The sequence below is a fragment of the Acinonyx jubatus genome, chromosome F2 (assembly GCF_027475565.1).
Source record: "Acinonyx jubatus isolate Ajub_Pintada_27869175 chromosome F2, VMU_Ajub_asm_v1.0, whole genome shotgun sequence".
Taxonomy (NCBI): domain Eukaryota; kingdom Metazoa; phylum Chordata; class Mammalia; order Carnivora; family Felidae; genus Acinonyx; species Acinonyx jubatus.
In genome coordinates this window covers 81,322,608-81,341,564 of record NC_069394.1, presented here as the reverse complement: position 1 = coordinate 81,341,564, position 18,957 = coordinate 81,322,608, and the positions used below count along the sequence as shown (strand labels likewise).

The following is an 18,957-nucleotide window of genomic DNA, read 5'->3' as shown; positions in this document are numbered from 1 at the left end:
TACTTTAGTTTGTCTGTCACTAGCTGAAAGAGCTAACTCTGTGACCCGAGGCAAGAACACATCCAGATAAATGACAGGCTTCATTTCTATAAATGGTACTGCAAAACTGAGTCTTTTTTCTCTGTCCCATGCCACATATTTCTTCTTCATTTCATCTGAGGATGTGGCTGTTAAAAAAAATCAGGAAGAGCATGTTTTCATTCAAAATCTTTCTAACATCAATTGCTCTACAATTCATTAGTGGAAGTAGAATGCTTTTATACTTTTAACACATCATTCATCTTTCCTTTTTCGTTTTTACTTCAGACATGTACATGCCATTACATTATCACTGACATACTATTTTTAACTTTGATTTAAAGTAAAATTATTTTTAAGCAAGTTTAATAGTCCGGAATGTTTAGTTTCCATTTTCAGTAAGAATTATTTTAGGTGTTATGTGGAAAAATGATAAATGAACAATAAAAATCTCCCCTTTGTAAACATTTATTTTCCCAATGTAGGTTCTAACTTCCTAAATAACCAAAAGTCATTAGTATACTTAATACGAAAGATCAAAACTAAAAATACAGATGAATTTTTAGTAATCTAAAATGTTGATTCTGATAGAAAAAAAACACTCTAAATAAATATCCAAATATTAAGAACATCAGAATTTTCAAAGATTAACTTTGAATTCCTGACACAATGTATAATATTAAAAGTGTCACATTAGATTCTGTTTCGAAATGGAAAATGTGTTTAACAAACCAGACTAGAACATCTTGTCAACGAGTATTGAGTTATCCAGATTGCATGGGTATTGTCAAAACATTTCATTTGGCAAAATAGTATTCTTTGTAATCTCACTTGAAAATATATAAATCACATATAGGAGCAAATACTACAATATACCATGATCTGTATATACTCAAAGTACAAATACATCTACAGAGATAATTTTATTTTAAAGGAAAGTTTACCTGTTAGGAGATTTTTGTTTATTTGTCCTCCCAGAAAGCCAAGCATTTGTACTACTCTAATCCTTATTTCTTCTAAGGACAGTACTTCATTCTGCAAATTTGAACAATAATACACATGTGATGATAATGGAATTAAAGATTAAGAGAATTATGAGAAGAAAAAAAACAATTTTATGACCCTCTCTGTTATTAATTTCTTTCAATGGTTCATTATATCCTATACAGTACTGCTGTAAATATTACTGCAAATTCATGGAAAGAAGTCACATCTTTTCCAGTTTTGCAGTCAGATGTACATTTCCAAGGCCAGTGGTCACAAAGTTTTGGCAGGATCCTTTACACCCTTAAAAAATACTGAGGATCCCCAAAGGACTTTTGTTTAAGTGGGTCACGTTTATTGATAATTTCTCCTACTAGAAGTTAAAACCTTGAAATTATTTATTGTTTTATTTAAAAATACGAAACCCAGGGGTGCCTGGGTGGCTCAGCTGGTTGAAAGTCTGACTCCTGATTTCGGCTCAGGTCATGATCTCAGTTTGTGAGATCCAGCCCCACGTTGGACTCTGTGCTGACAGCGTGGAGCCTGCTGGTGATGCTCTCTCTCCCTCTCTGTGCCCCTCCCCTGCTCGCATCCTCTCTCTCTGTCTCAAAGTAAATAAACAAAACAAATAAACAAACAAAAAAACCCCCACTGAAACCCATTACATGTTAACAAATGACATATTTTTAGGAAAAGTAATTACATTTTCCAAATAAAACAAAAAACCTCAGGAAGGTGACACTGTTTCACACTTGTGCAAATCTCTTTACTGTGTGTCTCACTAGGAAACAACTATAGTGATATGTTGTTAGGCCACACTTGTAAGATGGAGGAGTGTTTTCATAGTCTTTTTAGATAACAGCTTGATACAAATTGAACGAGTCAAAATTTCTCCTTTTTTTAAAATTCTTTTAAGCTTATTTACTTTGAAAGAGGGACAGAATGAGCAGAGGAGGGGCAGAGAGAGAGGGAAAGAGAGAGAGAGAATCCCAAGCAGTCTCTGCATGGTCAGCACAGAGCCTGATGCGGGGCTGGAAGTCATGAACCGTGAGATCATGACCTAGGCTGAAACCAAGAATCAGACGCTCAATTGACTGAGCCACCCAGACGCACCCCCCCCCCCCAGCCCCGGTTATTTCTTAGTTACAATGTGGAATCTGAAACCTTACCAGTGAATTTGATGTAGTCTGTTATATTAAAATCCACTGGTCTATCCTGCACTTCAAGTGGATTTTTTTACCTACGCATGACTTGGTAACATAATGTACTGGGTGATGTGAAAATACTGGTTTACTGGGTTATGCAGATCTTACAAATGTTGACACATTTCATTATATATGCAAAAAACTCACATTGGTTAATATCAACAATATTATCAGAAAACTCTTTAAGTATTAAAAAGCTGTCAAGTTCACGGTGACGGTTTCAAGTTTTCCAAAATTTAATTTTTGTTTAAAACCTTACAATTTTATCATTGGCAACAAATACTCTCAGATGTTTTCTTTGAAGTGACAGTCTCGCTCTATTTTAGATAAAATCTCTGCCAAATACCGAACAGCCACAGTTTGTCAGTTGTTCTTTCAAGTAAAAATGGTGTTCCTGAAAAAGTGCCTACTTTAGCTCACAGCTCAAAACATCACAAAGTGCTTTTCCTAAAGACAACTGCCACACTGCACTATGCAACAGACTGCTTTATGCACACTTCCTGTTTCATCACACAGAACATTAAGAAGACATGTGTTCAAGGGTCAAGATTTAATAAAGTGCTTAGGAATGAACAGTGTTACCCGTCATTACACCATAGTGCAAATGTCAATGAGTAAAAATAGCTTTGGCCTTGCACCCTGGAACCCAGAGTCCTCACATCAAGAACCACTCTCCTAATGAGAAATTGTATATCTGTAAAGAAGTTTTATTTGTAAAACCAGAAATATGCTCAAGTAATTTTATTTTGTTTTATTTATATGCGATAAAAGAATTTAAATATTTTAGACAGCCATCTCCAGTTCTACGCAGTGTCTCAATCAAAAGCTGTCAAAAATAACGAGGTGGAGGAATTTATCCTAGAGCTTACATTATCAGTTCTAGACATTAAAAGTTTTTCAAATTTTAATTTTCACTCCATACCTAAAATAGGTATTTTCTCTATAGTCCCTTTTCTCTCTTTATTCTTTGTTTCCTATTACATCATAAGCCACATCTCAAAAACCTAATCTCAAGAAATCATCACCAAAAAAACATAAACCCTGGCATCAATTAAACTTGACAAAAAAATATATTTAAGGCCTAAATGAATCAATCTTACATATCCATAATATCGATATTATGATTGCTTACTGATCCATATTACTTTCTTTCAGCCACTAAATATATTTGAAGGTAAAGAAAACAAGAAAACACAATCAAGACAATAAACCAGATAGTTAATATTTCTTACATTTTTATGGCTAAAAATACACTGAAACTATTTCTATACTGTTCTCTACTTTATAGATAAGAATAACTAACATTTTAAACAAAGATTTTTACTCTTCATAAGTTTAGAATCTGATCTCTCCATTGTTTAAGGTAAAGAATATACAAAGGATTTCTTACCAATGAAATGTTCTTTGTCTTTTTCAGATGCTTTAACACAACTTTATTAAATCCTTTCTGGGCAGCCCGAGAAAGTGCTGACACTTCCCAGTTCTTGGTCTCATCTATCAACAGTAAACAAAAATAAATTTCAAATAGCATCCACTCATTTATTTGATGCACACTAGGGAGTACACAGAATACTGCCAAATAGAGACATTAAAATCCTAATTTTAATTATGATTAAAATATTAAGTTTCTACAACAAAAATAATTAATAATGGTTGTCCTGGTTTTAAATATCATTGTCTACTAAAAGAAACATGGTTCCTTGAAGAAGTGGCTAACTCCAGACATTGGGTAGACCTATAAGAGGAGCCTGAATCACCTTTTTGGTTCTAGGAAGGAGCTGCTTGAAGCAGCCAATTCCCACTCCTTATATGGAAGCCAAATCTGGAACAATCTGAGCATAAAAATGAAAAACAAAGATAAAAGACTAGAGCCACTGGAAAAATAAGAATCCACAAGTTCCTACTAATATAAAGAAGTGAGAAAATGAAGTAACTTCTTACAATAGAATGCCAACTAGTATGATGGAATGATGGAGTCAGAAAATCACTATTTTCCAACCATCACAGTAGTAAGAGATTCAGGAAGAATAATCAAGGGATACTCGTGAGGAGCAAGAATATTTACAGTTGTGAAGTATCTCTCCATAAAATTTTTTTAAAATGATTACAAACTTAGAGAAAATTTTGAAGTATGGAAAAAACATACTTTTCTTTCCTGAACCATTTAAGAGTAAGTTACCAGCCTGATGCCCCACCACTCCTCAATACTTTAGCTATGTTTGATACAAGGACATTCTCCTACATGACAGTCATTGCAACTATCCAAATTAGGACATTATCTTGAGACATGACCCACAATTAACCTTCAGCCCCACTCAGGTTCCAGCATTGAGCTTAATAATGTCTTTATTCAAAACCACACGTCATATTTAGCTGTCCTGTCTTTTTAGTAACCTTTAAACTGAAACAATTTAGTCTTCCTTTGAATTTAATGAACACTCAAAAAATTATATGCCAGGGATTTTGTATACTGTTCCTTTATTTGGATTTGTCTAATGTTTTCTCGTGATTCGATTCAGGGTATAGAAGCCAGTTATAACATTTTACCAATGCCTTTATTAACTACTTGAGTTAAATAAATTCTTTGACACATGTACACTTTATTACCAGTGTAGAGCCCTAATTGTAAAGCTATGAAGTTATTTTTCATGAGTCCTGCAGATGCCCAGAAGATTGGCTGACAGAGCCAAGTAAGCTATCTTCGTTGGAAGACACCTCACAGGTGATTTAATCCCAGCACGTCTTTTCTTGGCTCCAGAAATGAAACCTAAACGACAAAAAACCTTACCTCTACTTTGTCTAGTTTCCCTCTCTATAATTTTGTGCTTTTGGTTTGCTTATGCCCAAGAAGCAAGTCTCCATGGGTGGTAGCAATAACTAAGAATTTGTTTGCTGACCATTTGGTGACCTTTTGTGTACAGATATTAGAGATCTACTCTCTGATGGGCCAGAGATGAAAAGAGGATTTGTTTGTTTTTTGAGCTCAGACTAATTCAGAATTTTGTACAATGGGAACAAGAGCTCTTTGATATCTGAATTGGCCAATGTTTTACCTTACTATTGTGTCTCTGGAGCTAGGACTCAAATTGCAGATCTAAAGCACTATGCTCTCCATCTGTTGTTGTAGCGATGTGCCTGAACTGACAAAGGCCTTTACTTCTCCTAAAGTGCTTAATATTCTCCTGTATCTGAAAGGTATTAATAGATTAGATTATAAAGTATCTTCAAGGAGCTCTGTTGGGCCTCGTACATATAAAATATAAAATAAATGTTCCTATAATTCTCTGAAAATGCTTTCAACGTTTACTATAATGCTTTAGATGCACCATACTAAAAAAAAAAAATCTTAGAGAAACTAACGCAGAAACATTTCAGGAATCCATATTACATAACTAAGGCATATCTTTGTTAAATGAGACAAGTTTAATAATTTTAAGTTTAATTTTATTTTTAACTTTTTTTTTTTTTTTATTTGAGAGAGAGCGCATGCGAGAGTGGGGAAGGGGCAGAGGGAGAATCTCAAGCAGGATCCATGCGGGGCTCAATCCCACAATCCTAGGATTATGGCGTGAGCCAAAATCAAGACTTGGATGCTTGGTTTAAATTTTAAACATGTCTTTTTATCTATTAGTGTTAATTACAAATGTACATTACTGTACTCGGGCTTGTTATTCCCTATACTTATTCAGGCTTACTAAGCCAATGTGCTAACATACTTCTCATAACATTTTTTATTGCCATATAAGACACATAACATAAAATGTATTCTTTCAACCATTTTTATGTGTACATTTAAGTGGCACTAACTACATTCACAATGTTGCCTAATCATCACCACCATCTACCTCGAGAACTTTCTCATTATCACAAACAGTCCTATGTAAATTTTAAGTTATGAAAAACATTATAAATTTATGTACAACTAAACCTGAACCATGATTTGGACAAACTTTTTATTTCCCCAATACTTATGTTTTATAGCATGACAGCAGCTGGAAGATAACTTCTGAGCTCTTTAGGCAACTTGAAACCTTGGACTGAGTGAATTAATAGAAAATCACGACACATGCAGATAATTACTCAGTAAAATAAAATCTGAAACGAGGATCAGTCAGCATCACTTTTAAGTTTGTGTTCTTTTGTTTGTGTTTAGAGGATATAACAAGAAAGGACCTTGGGGTCATGTTAATGAATGTGTATATGCTGCCAACTGGAGTTGTACAGGGATGGACATGGCTGAAGACAATGGTGTCAGGTGTGCTCACAAACGGAGTTTGAGAAGTCCGTGAGTATGGAAGACAATTCTCAATTATCCACTCTGCGTTTTCTTGGTAAAAAAGAAATTTGTTTGGTAGTAAGTTATATTCGATAAGCTGTTGAAGCTACTGTAGAAGCAATACTGCAGAAATACAATTTGGGGTATGCTTCTCTCTTAAGGACAGTTTTCTCACAAAGCACAGTCTTGGGCTTTTTGGTGTCTAGAACACTTTTCACAACTGGGTCTTAGTAAGACCCCACATATCTTTGCTTATGTGGGTTTGAACTAGTGATAGTTACCGCAGTAAAAGCAAATACTATCTTTTTAAGACTTACTGAATTGAAGATCATGTTAACATGCATACCACCTAAGATGTTAGTGTTACTTTGAAAAGTGACTTTACGAACTCCCTGAGACAGAACTGCTTCTTTAAGGTTGTGCTTATTTTTTTGTCCTTGCCTGAGGGCACAGAAGAAAAAGTGTTTAATGTCCAAGAATTTACTACATATGTTTACTTCTTAGGCATTTTACGAACTCAGGTCCAAATCGGGTCTTTAATCAGTTTCATTTTGTGTATGGTGTAGGAAACGATCCAGTTTCATTCTTTGACATGCAGTTCTCCAATTTTCCCGATAACATTTATCAAACAGACTGTCCTTCCCCATCGAGCTTTGTCCTTCTTTCTCAAGATGGCGTTGGCCATTTGCGGTCTTTTGTGGTTCATGCAAATTTTAGGATTATGTGTTCTAGCTCTGTGAAAGTGCCATTGCTATTTTGATAGGGACTGCACGGAAACTATAGATTGCTTTCAATAGTATGGACATTTTAACAATACTAATTTTTCCAAACCATAAGCAGGGTACATCTTTCCATTTGCTTGTGTCACCTTTAATTTCTTTCACCAACGTCATATAGTTTTCAGAGTACAGGTCTTTCACCTCTGTGGTTAAGTTTACTCCAAAATATTTTACTCTTGTTGATTCAATTGTAAATGGAATTTTCTTAATTCCTCTGACAGTTCATTATTAGTATACAGAAATGCAACAGATTTCCATATATTAGTTTTAATCCTGCAACTTTAATGAATTTATTGATTTTTAAAAAAATTTTTTTAACGTTTATTTACTTTTGAGAGAGACAGAGACAGAATGTGAATGGGTTAGGGGCAGAGAGAGAGGGAGACACAGAATCCGAAGCAGGCTTCAGGCTCTGAGCTGTCAGCACAGAGCCCGACGTGGTGCTTGAACTCACGAACTGTGACATCGTGACCTGAGCCAAAGTTGGAGGCTCAACCGACTGAGCCACCAGGGGCCCCAGAATTTATTTTTGTTTCTAGTGGCATCTTTAGGATTTCCTATCACATCATCTACAAATAGTGACAGTTTTGTTTTACTTCTTACCAATTTGGATGCCTTTTATTTTTAGATCTAATTGTTTCTGGCTAGGACTTCAGTACTATGTTCAATAAAAGTGGTAAGAGTTGACATCCTCCTTGTCTTGTTGCTGATCTTAGAGGAAAAGCTTTCAGCTTTTCACCATTGAGTAGATTAGCTGTGACTTTGTCATACACAGACTTTATTATGTTGATAGGTCTCTATACCCACTTTCTTGAGATTTTTTATCAAAAACAGATGAATTGTGTCCAATGTTTTTTCTATTATCTATTAAGATGATCTTATGATTTTTATCCTTTGTTTGGTTAATGGAGTGTATCACATTGATTGATCTGTGGATGGTGAACCATCCTTGCATCCCTGGAATAAATCCCATTTGATCCCTGTGTATGATCCTTTTAATGTATTTTGAATTCAGTTTGTTAATATTTTGATGAGGGTTTTGGTGTCTATGTTCATCACGGACATTGACCTGTAATTTCCTTCTTTTGTAGTGTCTTTGGTTGTGGTATCAGAGCAATGCTGGCCTTACAGAATTAATCTCAACGCATTCCTTCTTCTTCAATTTTTGAAACAGTCTGAGGATAGGTATTAACTTTTCTTTAAAAGTGAGGTAGAATTCACCTGTGAAGCCATCTGGTCCCAGACATTTGTTTGTGAGGGGGGTTTTTGATTACCAATTCAATTTCATTACTAGTAATAGGTCTGTTCAGGTTTTCTAGTTTTTCCTAATTCAGTCTTGGATGATTGCAGGTTTCTAGAATTTAAAAAAAAAATTTTTTTTAATGTTTATTTATTTTTGAGAGAGAGAGAGACAGAGAGAGACAGAATGCAAGCAGGGGAGGGGCAGAGAGAGGACACGCAGAATCTGAAGCAGGCTCCAGGCTCCGAGCTGTGAGCACAGAGCCCAATGCAGGGCTCGAACCCACAGACCGTGACATCATGGCCTGAGCTGAAGTCGGACACTCAACCGACTGAGCCACCCAGGCACCTCAACATGTTTCTAGAATTTATCTATTTCTACTAGGTTGTCCAGTTATTGGCATATAATTATTTGTAGTAGTCTCTCATAATCCCTTGTAAAATTTTTGTGGTATTAGTTATAGCTTCTCTTTTATTATGGATTTGATTTGGGCTCTTAATGAGTCTAGCTAAAGATTTATCTTTTTTCTTTTTTTTTAAAGTGTCCAAAGAACCAGCTCTGTTTCATTGATTTTTTTTTTTTTTTTTTTTTTAGTCTGTTTCAATTATTTCTGGTCTGATCCTTATCCCTTTCACTAACTTTGTGCTTTGCTTTTCTCTTTCTAGTTCCTTTAGGTGTAGGTTAGATTGTTTGAGATCATCCTTGTATTCTGAGGCTGGCCTATGTTGCTATAAATTTCCCTCTTAGAACTGTTTTTATTGTGTCCCATAGACTTTGGAATGTTGTATTTCCATTTTCATTTGTCTCAAAGTATATTTTTTAATTTTCTCTTTGCTTTCTTTATGGACTCATTAGTTGTTTAGGAGCATGTTGTTTAGCCTCCACATGTTTGTCTATTCCAATTCTTTTTCCTTGTAATTGAGTTCTAGTTTTGTACTATTGTGGTAAGAAAAGATGCTTGATACAACTTCAGTCTTCTTACCTTTACTGAGATTTGTTTTGTGGCCTAACACATGATCTGTCCTAAAGAATGTCTTAGAGAATACTCCACATGCACTTGAAAACAACACATATTCTGCTGGTTTTGGATGGAATGTTCTGTACATATCTGTTAAGTCCATCTGGCCCAGTGTGTCACTGAAGGCCACTGTTTCCTTTCTGATTTTCTATCTAAACGATTTATCCATTGATGTAAGTAGGGTGTTAAAGTAAATCCCCTAGTATTATTATTTATCCTTTTGTCTGTAAATATTTGCTTTACGTATTTAGGTGCTCATATACTGAGTGCACAGATACTTTCAACTATTATGTGCCCTTATTGAATTGATCCCTTTATCATTATCCAGTTAGCCTGTCTCTTGTTATAGTCTTTATTTTTAAGACTATTGTGCCTCACATAAAAGAGACAAAAAGTAAAAATTTTTAAAGATATAATTAAAACAAAGTTTATTTTGTCTGAAATAAGTACTGCTACCCTGGCTTTTTTTCTTCCTCATTTCCATTTGCATAGAATATCTTCCACTCCTTCACTTTCAGTCTGTATGTGTCTTTTTGTCTTCTGGTCTGACATGAGTCATTACCGGCAGCATATTAATGGGTCTTAATTTAGTTTTTTAATCCATTCACCCTTTGTCTTTTGATTGGAGCATTTAGTCCACTTACATTTAATTATTGATAGGTATGCACTTATTGCCATTTTGTTCATTGTTTTCTAGATGTGTTTTAGTTCTTCTTGTTCCATTCCTCTTCTCTTGTTCTCCTCCCTTGTGATTTGATGACTTTCTTTAGTGTTATATTTGGATTCTTTTCTCTTTATTTTTTACATATCTATTACAGGGTTTTGAATTCTGGTTACCATGAGTTTCATATATAATACCCTACATATACAGCATTCTATTTTAAGTTAATCATTACTGAAATCTAAACATATTCTAAAAGTGCCATATTTTTACTCCCCCGACATGTTTTATCTTTCTTTTGCGTACCCGTTAACTAATTATTGTAGATATCACTGATTTTACTTTTGTTTTTTAACCTACATATAAACTTTAAAAGCAATTAATCCACTATCTTCACTATGTATTTACCTTGATCAGGAAGATTTATACTTTTTATATTTTTTTGCTACTAATTAATACCCTTTCTTTTCAGCTTCAAGAAGTCTCTTTTATAAGGCCTGTTTAATGGTGATGAACTCCTTTAGTTTGGGACACTCTCTCTCCTTTAATTCTGAATGATAACTTTGCTGGGAAGGGTGCTCTTGATTTTAGGGTTTTTTTCCCCTTTCATCACTTTGAATATATCATGCCACTCTTCTGGCCTGCAAAGTTTCTGCTGAAAAATCAGCGCAGAGCCTTATGGGGCTTTCCTTTAGTTGCTTTTCCTTTAGTTGCTTTTCTTTTGCTGCTTTTAGATTTTATCTTTATTTTTTGCCATTCTAATTATGTGGCTTGATATGGACCTCTTTGGGTTCATGTTGTTTGGAACTCTCTGTGCTTCCTGTACCTGGGTATTCGTTTCCTTCCCCCGGTTAGGAGAGTACTCAGCCATTATTTATTCAAGTAAAATTTCTGCCCTTTTGTCTACTTCTTCTGGACTCCCATAATGCCAATGATAGCATGCATGATGTTGTCCCAAAGGGCCCTTAATCTATTCTAATTGTAAAAATTCATTTTTCTTTTTCCTGTTTCATTTGGGTAACTTCCACCACTCTGTCTTCCAGTCACTGATCCATTCTTCTGTATCATCTAATCTGCTGGCTCTGAAGCCCAGCTGTGATTGTTCTAGGTACACTGGTGGTGGGGCTGCCCCCACAGGGCAGAAGCTGATGGGTGGGGGGCAGTCCTGGCTGAGGCTGCCCACAGGATGTGGTGGAGTTGCATCTGTTTAGGGTGGGATCAAGGCCACCAGCCAATACAGCAGGGTGGGAGCCATTTTGGAATGGTGCCTGCTGAGGTGGGTAGGTCGCACAAAGGTGGTTTGCAGGGAACACCGGGGTGGCATTGAGTGTTGCAAGACAGACAAGGTGTCAGACCCGGCATCCATCAACACTTCTATTCCCATAGAAAGTTACTAACAGCACTGCCCCTCTGGCACACTCTAAAATCAGTCAATAAATCTCCCTCATATGTGGCCCAGGTGCTTTTCAAACTGTTGCCTCCTTGTTTAGTCTCAGAGTGAGTAAGTTTCTGCATAGGCCCTTTAAGAGTACAGTCTTGGGGTACCTGGGTGGCTCAGTCAGCTAAGCGCCCAACTTTGGCTCAGGTCATGATCTTATGGTTTGTGGCTGGACGCCCACGTTGGACTCTGCTGACAGCTCAGGGCCTGGAGCCTGCTTCAGATTCTGTGTCTCCCTCTCTCTCTGCCCCTCCCCTGTTCACACACTTTCTCTCCCTCTCAAAAATAAAAATAAACATTAAGGAAAAAAAAAAGGAGAAAGCAGGCAAAAACCTCTTTGATCTCGCCCGCAGCAATTTCTTACTCAACATGTCTCTGGAGGCAAGGGAAACAAAAGCAAAAATGAACTACTGGGACCTCATCAAAATAAAAAACTTCTGCACAGCAAAGGAAACAATCAGCAAAACTAAAAGGCAACTGATGGAATGGGAGAAGATAACGGCAAACGACATATCAGATAGAGGGTTAGTATCCAAAATCTACAAAGAACTTATCAAACTCAACACCCATAAAACAAGTTATCCAGTGAAGAAATGGGCAAAAGACATAAATAGACACTTCTCCAAAGAAGACATCCAGATGGCCAACCGACACATGAAAAAAGGCTCCACATCACTCATCATCAGGGAAATACAAATCAAAACCACAATGAGATACCACCTTACGCCTGTCAGAATGGCTAACATTAACTCAGGGAACAACAGAGGTTGGCGAGGATGCGGAGAAAGAGGATCTCTTTTGCATTGTTGGTGGGATGCAAGCTGGTGCAGCCACTCTGGAAAACAGTATGGAGGGCCTTCAAAAAAACTAAAAATAGAACTACCCTACGACCCAGCAATTGCACTACTAGGCATTTATCCAAGGGATACAGGTGTGCTGTTTCGAAGGGACACATGCACCCCCCAGTTTATAGCAGCACTATCAACAATAGCCAAAGTATGGAAAGAGCCCAAATGTCCAACGATGGATGAATGGATAAAGAAGCTGTGGTCTATATATACAATGGAGTACTACTCAGCAATCAAAAAGAATGAAATCTTGCCACTTGCAACTATGTGGATGGAACTGGAGGGTATTATGCTAAGTGAAATTAGTCAGAGAAAAACATAATCATATGACTTCACTCATATGAGGACTTTAAGATACAAAACAGATGAACATAAGGGAAGGGAAACAAAAATAATATAAAAACAGGGAGGGGGACAGAACAAGAGACTCATAAATATGGAGAACAAACTGAGGATTGCTGGAGGGGTTGTAGGAGGGGGGATGGGCTAAATGGGTAAGGGGCATTAAGGAATCTACTGAAATCATTGCTTCACTGTATACTAACTAATCTGGATGTAAATTTTAAAAAATAAAAAATAAAGTTAAATCAAAAAAAAAAAAAGAATGCAGTCTTGGTTTCCCATAGCCCTCCAGCTCTTCCAGAATTAAGTCTCACTGGTTTTCAAAGCCATATGTTATGGGGCTCATCTTCCTGATACAGGTCCCCAATGTGGCCTGAATCCTTCACTCCTCCATGCCTGTGATAACCCTCCTGCTGTGGGTCACTGCACTAGGGGTAAGGGTCTCAACAGTCGGCATCTCTGCCCTTTCTATGTGTCTCAATGTGGCTTTTTCTTGATCTTTAGCCATAAAAGAGCTCTTTTGTTAGTCTCAGGTCATTGTGAGCGAGAGTTGCTCTATATGTAGTTGTAGCCTTCGTGTGTTCACAGAAGGAGGTGTGCTCAGGATTCTCCTACTCTACTGTCTTGATCCTCCCATGATTATCTTTTTTTGCTGATCCAAATTATCCCCAATTTTGCCTGTAACATTTCTCTATCATTCTTTGAACATCTTCTTAATTTCCTGATGTCTCAGAAAATATAACATTCTAGGTTCATCTTGTATTTTCCCTGTCCCAGGCTGGAGCCAGTCATCTCTCCAAGGAGTTCTGGCTCCTTTCAATGTAAAATGACATTTAGAAACCATGATCTGGGCACTAGGTTTGTTCATTACTATTAGGTTTGTTCATCACTATTCCAAAGCAGGCCCTTTCAATGGACTGATTTGGAATACATGCGTGCGTGCGCGCGCACACACACACACACACACACTCTGTCATCTCTATTTTTACCCAACTCTTGACTCACTCTGTCGTCTCTATTTTTACCTTAATTTACCCATATGTATGTATGTATATAAGTGTCTGTGTGTGTGAGCGAGAGAGACAGAGAGGAAGAAAGGCAGAGAAAAAGATGGGGAGAGGGAAAGAGGAAGTACCATGATCTCACACCAATACATCCATTTACTATCCAATACCATAGGGTTCACTTTAGTTTTCTCTTTCTCTATTTGTAACTCCCTTCTCTAACAAAGAGAAATCTAGCTTCCATTAACCTTCATTTATTTATTTGATCAATCACCCATATGTCACCTTCCCCATCCCGCCTTGACCTCCACACCCTATGAAGCCCAACATGCGGGAACCCACCACCCTGCTCCAGCTCCATGCCAGGCTGCCCCTCCAAGTTGCCCCCCTTATGTTCCTGGGGACGACCACTGCTACCCTAACACCTAACTTGCTCTGTGCTGCCTAAAGGCCTTAGGACTGAATACTTTAGGAGAAGAAAGGAAGAGGATTTCAAATGACTAACTCCCACAAAGGTAAAACTATAACTTTAGGGTTACATAAAGGTGGAGCAGAAACTCACTAACCAAACTGTCAAAATGAACATAACTGGTAATGGCACCAATTACTATCATGATGCTATGAGGAGGCCATGGCATCAGTTCTGAGTGTTTCTGCCAAAATAGCATCCCTGAACCTCATCATGAGAAAACAGACAACCCCACACATGAGAACTAAGACAGGCTAAAGAGCTACCCACATTAAAGAAAGCTAAGGCATTATGATAATTAAATCCAACACATAGTCCTAGATTGAATGCTGTATCAGGAAAAGTATAGCTATAGAAGAAATTAATGGGACAAATGAGAAATCTACATATGGATTATAGATTAGAAAAAAATACTGTATCTGTGTTATTCTTCCTGATTTTGATAATGATACCATGGTTGTATGAAATAATGTCCTCACTCTTAAGAAATACACATTGCAACATTTAGGCATAAACATCCATGATGTCTGCAACTTATAAAGGGTTCAGAAAAAAATGTCATGTATAAATACACACACATATTATCACCTAATATAAGGAGAATACATGCAACAATAAAACAGGGAACAAAACCTTACTTGTGGAATCTGCGTATACAGGAGTTCCTTTCACTATTAGTGCAACTGTCCTGAAAGTCTGATATAATTTCAAATAAAACATTACTAAAAATAGGAGTTGTCTTTAAGTTTATGGATTTTCTTTTATTATTTGCTTTACCTACTCTCTGTTTTTCCCTATCTTCTAATTGTCTGAAGTACACATATTTATGAATAGCAATATCCTTTTGCTTAAAAGGATCACAGTATCAAGGTGCATTGGTGGCTCAGTTAAGTGTCCAACTCCTGATTTCAGCTCAGGTCATGATCTCGTGGTCGTGAGCTTCAGGCTCCGTGGTAGGCGTGGAACCTGTTTAATATTCTCTCTCTCCCCCCTCTCCCCTGCTTGCATGCCTGTGTGCACACATGCTCTCTCTCAAAACAATTTAAAAAAATAATCACAGTATTTTCCCTTATAATTTTTTAAAAAACATAAATCTTTTCTTTTTTTATTCTTTAAAAAAATTTTATTTACTTTTGAGAGAGAGAGACACACAGAGGCATGAGTGGAAGAGGGGCAGAGAGAGAGAGGGAGACACACAATCCAAAGCAGGCTCCAGGCTCTGAGCTGTCAGCACAGAGCTCGACGCAGGGCTCGAACTCACAGACCACAAGATCATGACCTGAGCTTAAGCTGGATGCTTAACCAACTGAGCCACCCAGGAGCCCCGACATAAATCTTTTCAATGAGCTAATTGACAGAACTAAATTCTAGAAAACAAAAAGTACCAACAAGGTATTTGCTATTAGATATCTTCATTTTTTTTAACTAAGTCCATGTTTTTTAGTGATCTACTCAAGTACAGCAATCCTTATATGATGTGAATTTTAAATTTTTTTTTTTCTCCACGTTTTTATTTATTTTTTTTGGGACAGAGAGAGACAGAGCATGAACGGGGGAGGGGCAGAGAGAGAGGGAGACACAGAATCGGAAACAGGCTCCAGGCTCTGAGCCATCAGCCCAGAGCCCAACGCGGGGCTCGAACTCACGGACCACGAGATCGTGACCTGGCCGAAGTCGGACGCCCAACCGACTGCGCCACCCAGGCGCCCCAATTTTAAAAGCCTAAGTAACCTATAAACATTAATTTACTTTTTTTGTCTCTAAATAAGCTTGTTATTGCTAACATTTACAGAAAAATCTCCCAAAATTGTGACTCTTCTTGAACTCTGAATATACATCAAGGGTGTCAGAAAAACCGACTCAGTGAACAAAATGTGTCACACAACTTTCACTTACTATTTCCAAATCAACAATACTTAAGTTGAATAATAAAACAGTTCATGTAGATAAAATTTTACAAATTTAATACTTAATTCACTTAATTTTTCATGACACTAACTTGTAAAGTCTTAGCAATGTTTCACTTTCTCCAGTCTGAATCTTCCTTTTTGCTCCATCTAAGAACAGTGTCCATGTTCATTCTGGTTCAAGTAAATCTGTTCCCCTGAACTCTAATTACTACTTTTCTCGACTGGTCACACTTTTGCCTGGCCCAATCATTTTTTTCCTTTGAATCTTTTCCCAAACCGACTATGGCAATTCTACTTAACTGGCTAACATTAGTGTTTCATCAATTATATTTGGAAAACCAATAAAAATTAACAAAATATAAAATTACTGTTAAATTTTCATAGTTTTAATCCCTACTTGTTTAACTATTTATTTATTTGCAAGGCAGTGTATTAGGATTTATAAGGAGTTCAATATATTAGAGTTTTGCCCTCGAAGATTTCATAAATCTTGGTAGGATATAAGTGAATAAAATGAAAACAAGGTTTAATATCTCAAGTATTTTCTTATGTCCCAATTATATTGACTAAATTGGGAATATTACAAAAATCTCAATCAAACATATTTTGAATACGTTAGGCTCAAATTACAGAAGTTGCAGAAATACAAATAGTCCTACTAAAGTTATTACGTTGCCATTTTATTTAAGATACAAATCACAATTCTTCCAAACCTTACCTGATAAGGCTGAAATTTTCAGATATCCATCAAGGCTGGGTAAAATGTCTTTATAACAGGGCTGAATTACATGTTTGCAGATGTAAACCGACCATTCTTCTAGGGCATTCAGGCCTACTTCTGCCAGTGGGGGATAGCTCAGGCCCAGTTTAAAAGCCATCTACATATCAATACAAACAAGGTAAACTGAAATACAGGGAATTTAACATTTAAAGAAAAAAACACCAATTAGTTGTGGTTTCTAGTGAATAAGCCTTTCTACTGACAGATACTGCTGGAGGTAAGTAGGGGCACCCAAGGTCATTCCTGGGAAAAGGAGCACCACCAGTCTATGTAGCTGGTGTTCTACTGCAAACTTTCAACACAAGGAAAGTTTAATCTTCACATCCACCTGTCAGGGAAGTTCTGAGAGGCCAAGCCAAGTGTCCCAAGTCCCAAGGCTACTAAGTGGCAGAAGTAGAACTTGAACCAGGGGTGTCTGATGGGGAAGCACCTGCTATAACTATAGTGGCAAGACCTTGACAGTTCCATGTTTTCTAGAAAACATAACATTATGTGGGAAAAAAAAATGGATTTGCTTAAGACAGTGTATTTACCTGCAATGCAGGAACATAGGCTCTAATATCAAGTTCAATGATGTCATGTGGCAGGGACAGAATAAAGGTCAAACAGGAGGCCAAAAGTTCATCTTTGTATTGCTTCATTTTAACTGAAACCTTAACAAAAAAGAAAAGAAAAAGACGGAGCTGTGTACCTGAATAGAGCCTATAATCTGAGAATCAACTAAAAAATATTTACCCTTATTCTCAAACACAAAAATTGATCACGCAGCTTTTATATGACATGGCTACTGTCATTTACAAAGTAAGCACTGATCTCCAGGAAAAATTCATCTGTTGAAGTACTTAATTCTCATTATATGGAGAGCTAAAGAATCCATTAGTTTTGAGTTGACATTATACAAACTATTTATTGAAAACTCAAGGGACTTTTGAAATACAACGATTTCCTCTGTTAGTGCTTCCTAATCCCTTAATCCCAACCTGGATTAAGCAAACCAATTTTTAAGTCATTAGATAATTTATGATCACTAAGACTTTTTTATCAACATATTTTCATTTTTAAATAGCCCATGAAAACACTGGATAAATCATTTAAAAATTACCTCTTTACCAAATTTTGCAAACAAAGCAAAGCAAGAATACTTTTCTGGGTCCTCAGGAGACTGTATCTGACTCTTTAGCCCAACTCCCTGTTGAATAAAGCAGTAAATTAGTAAAGTGAACAACATCATGTAATTCTGTGTCCTAATCTAGCAGTTCCCAGTCTTACTTCTTTTTTTTTTTTTTTTAATGTTTATTTATTTTTGAGAGAGAGGGAGAAAGAGAGAGACCACAAGCCAGGGAGGGGCAAAGAGGGGAGACACAGAATCAGAACCAGGCTCCAGGCTCTGAGCTGTCAGCACATGGCTCGACGCAGGGCTCCAACTCATGAACCGTGAGATCATGACCTGAGCCCAAGTGGAACACTCAGCCGACTGAGCCACCCAGGGGCCCCTCAGTCTTACTTCTAAGGAGTGAATCCATTTTCACTTTGCCAACGTCTTGCGCGGAGGGGGAAAAAAACCCAGCTCTGATAACACTTTAGGCAGAGGCCAGAGAGAAACAAAACATTAAGGTAACAGGTGAATGACTAGTCAAAAGCCAGAGGCCTGGGTAAGTCCACTTCCCCTTTCCCTTTCCTGTCTTCCAGTACATACACCTACGAACCGAGAGACCCTGCCCACCCTGTGATCAACCGATTGGACTGCTCAGGATAAACTGGAGCATTAGGTGCACTAACCTAGTTATTCTCAAATGTCACTAGCCACCAGATCACCTGGGTGGTCTACTAGCACAGACTGTGCGGCCTTGCCCCAGAGTTTCTGATTAGCTGAGTCTGGGGAGGGCACAGATTTCTCAGGTAATGCTGATGCTGCTGGTCCTAGGACCACACTTTGAGAACCTCTGGTAATCTAACCTTATCAGCCAGATGCTTGTAAAGCAGA

The 18,957-nt window shown here is 37.2% G+C and overlaps 1 protein-coding gene across 1 annotated transcript in view; it reads right to left on the bottom strand.

Annotated features, from left to right (window-relative positions):
* The window catches only part of PRKDC (protein kinase, DNA-activated, catalytic subunit), a 206,347-nt gene that overhangs the window by 161,910 nt on the left and 25,480 nt on the right, over positions 1-18,957 (bottom strand). Inside the window, exons 19-24 of the mRNA XM_027042809.2 lie at positions 18,076-18,162; positions 17,507-17,626; positions 16,911-17,070; positions 3,598-3,701; positions 963-1,053; positions 4-167 (exon numbers count right to left, since the gene is read on the bottom strand). Of these exons, the coding sequence (XP_026898610.1) occupies positions 4-167; positions 963-1,053; positions 3,598-3,701; positions 16,911-17,070; positions 17,507-17,626; positions 18,076-18,162 (726 nt within the window). The remainder of the gene's footprint in view (positions 1-3; positions 168-962; positions 1,054-3,597; positions 3,702-16,910; positions 17,071-17,506; positions 17,627-18,075; positions 18,163-18,957) is intronic.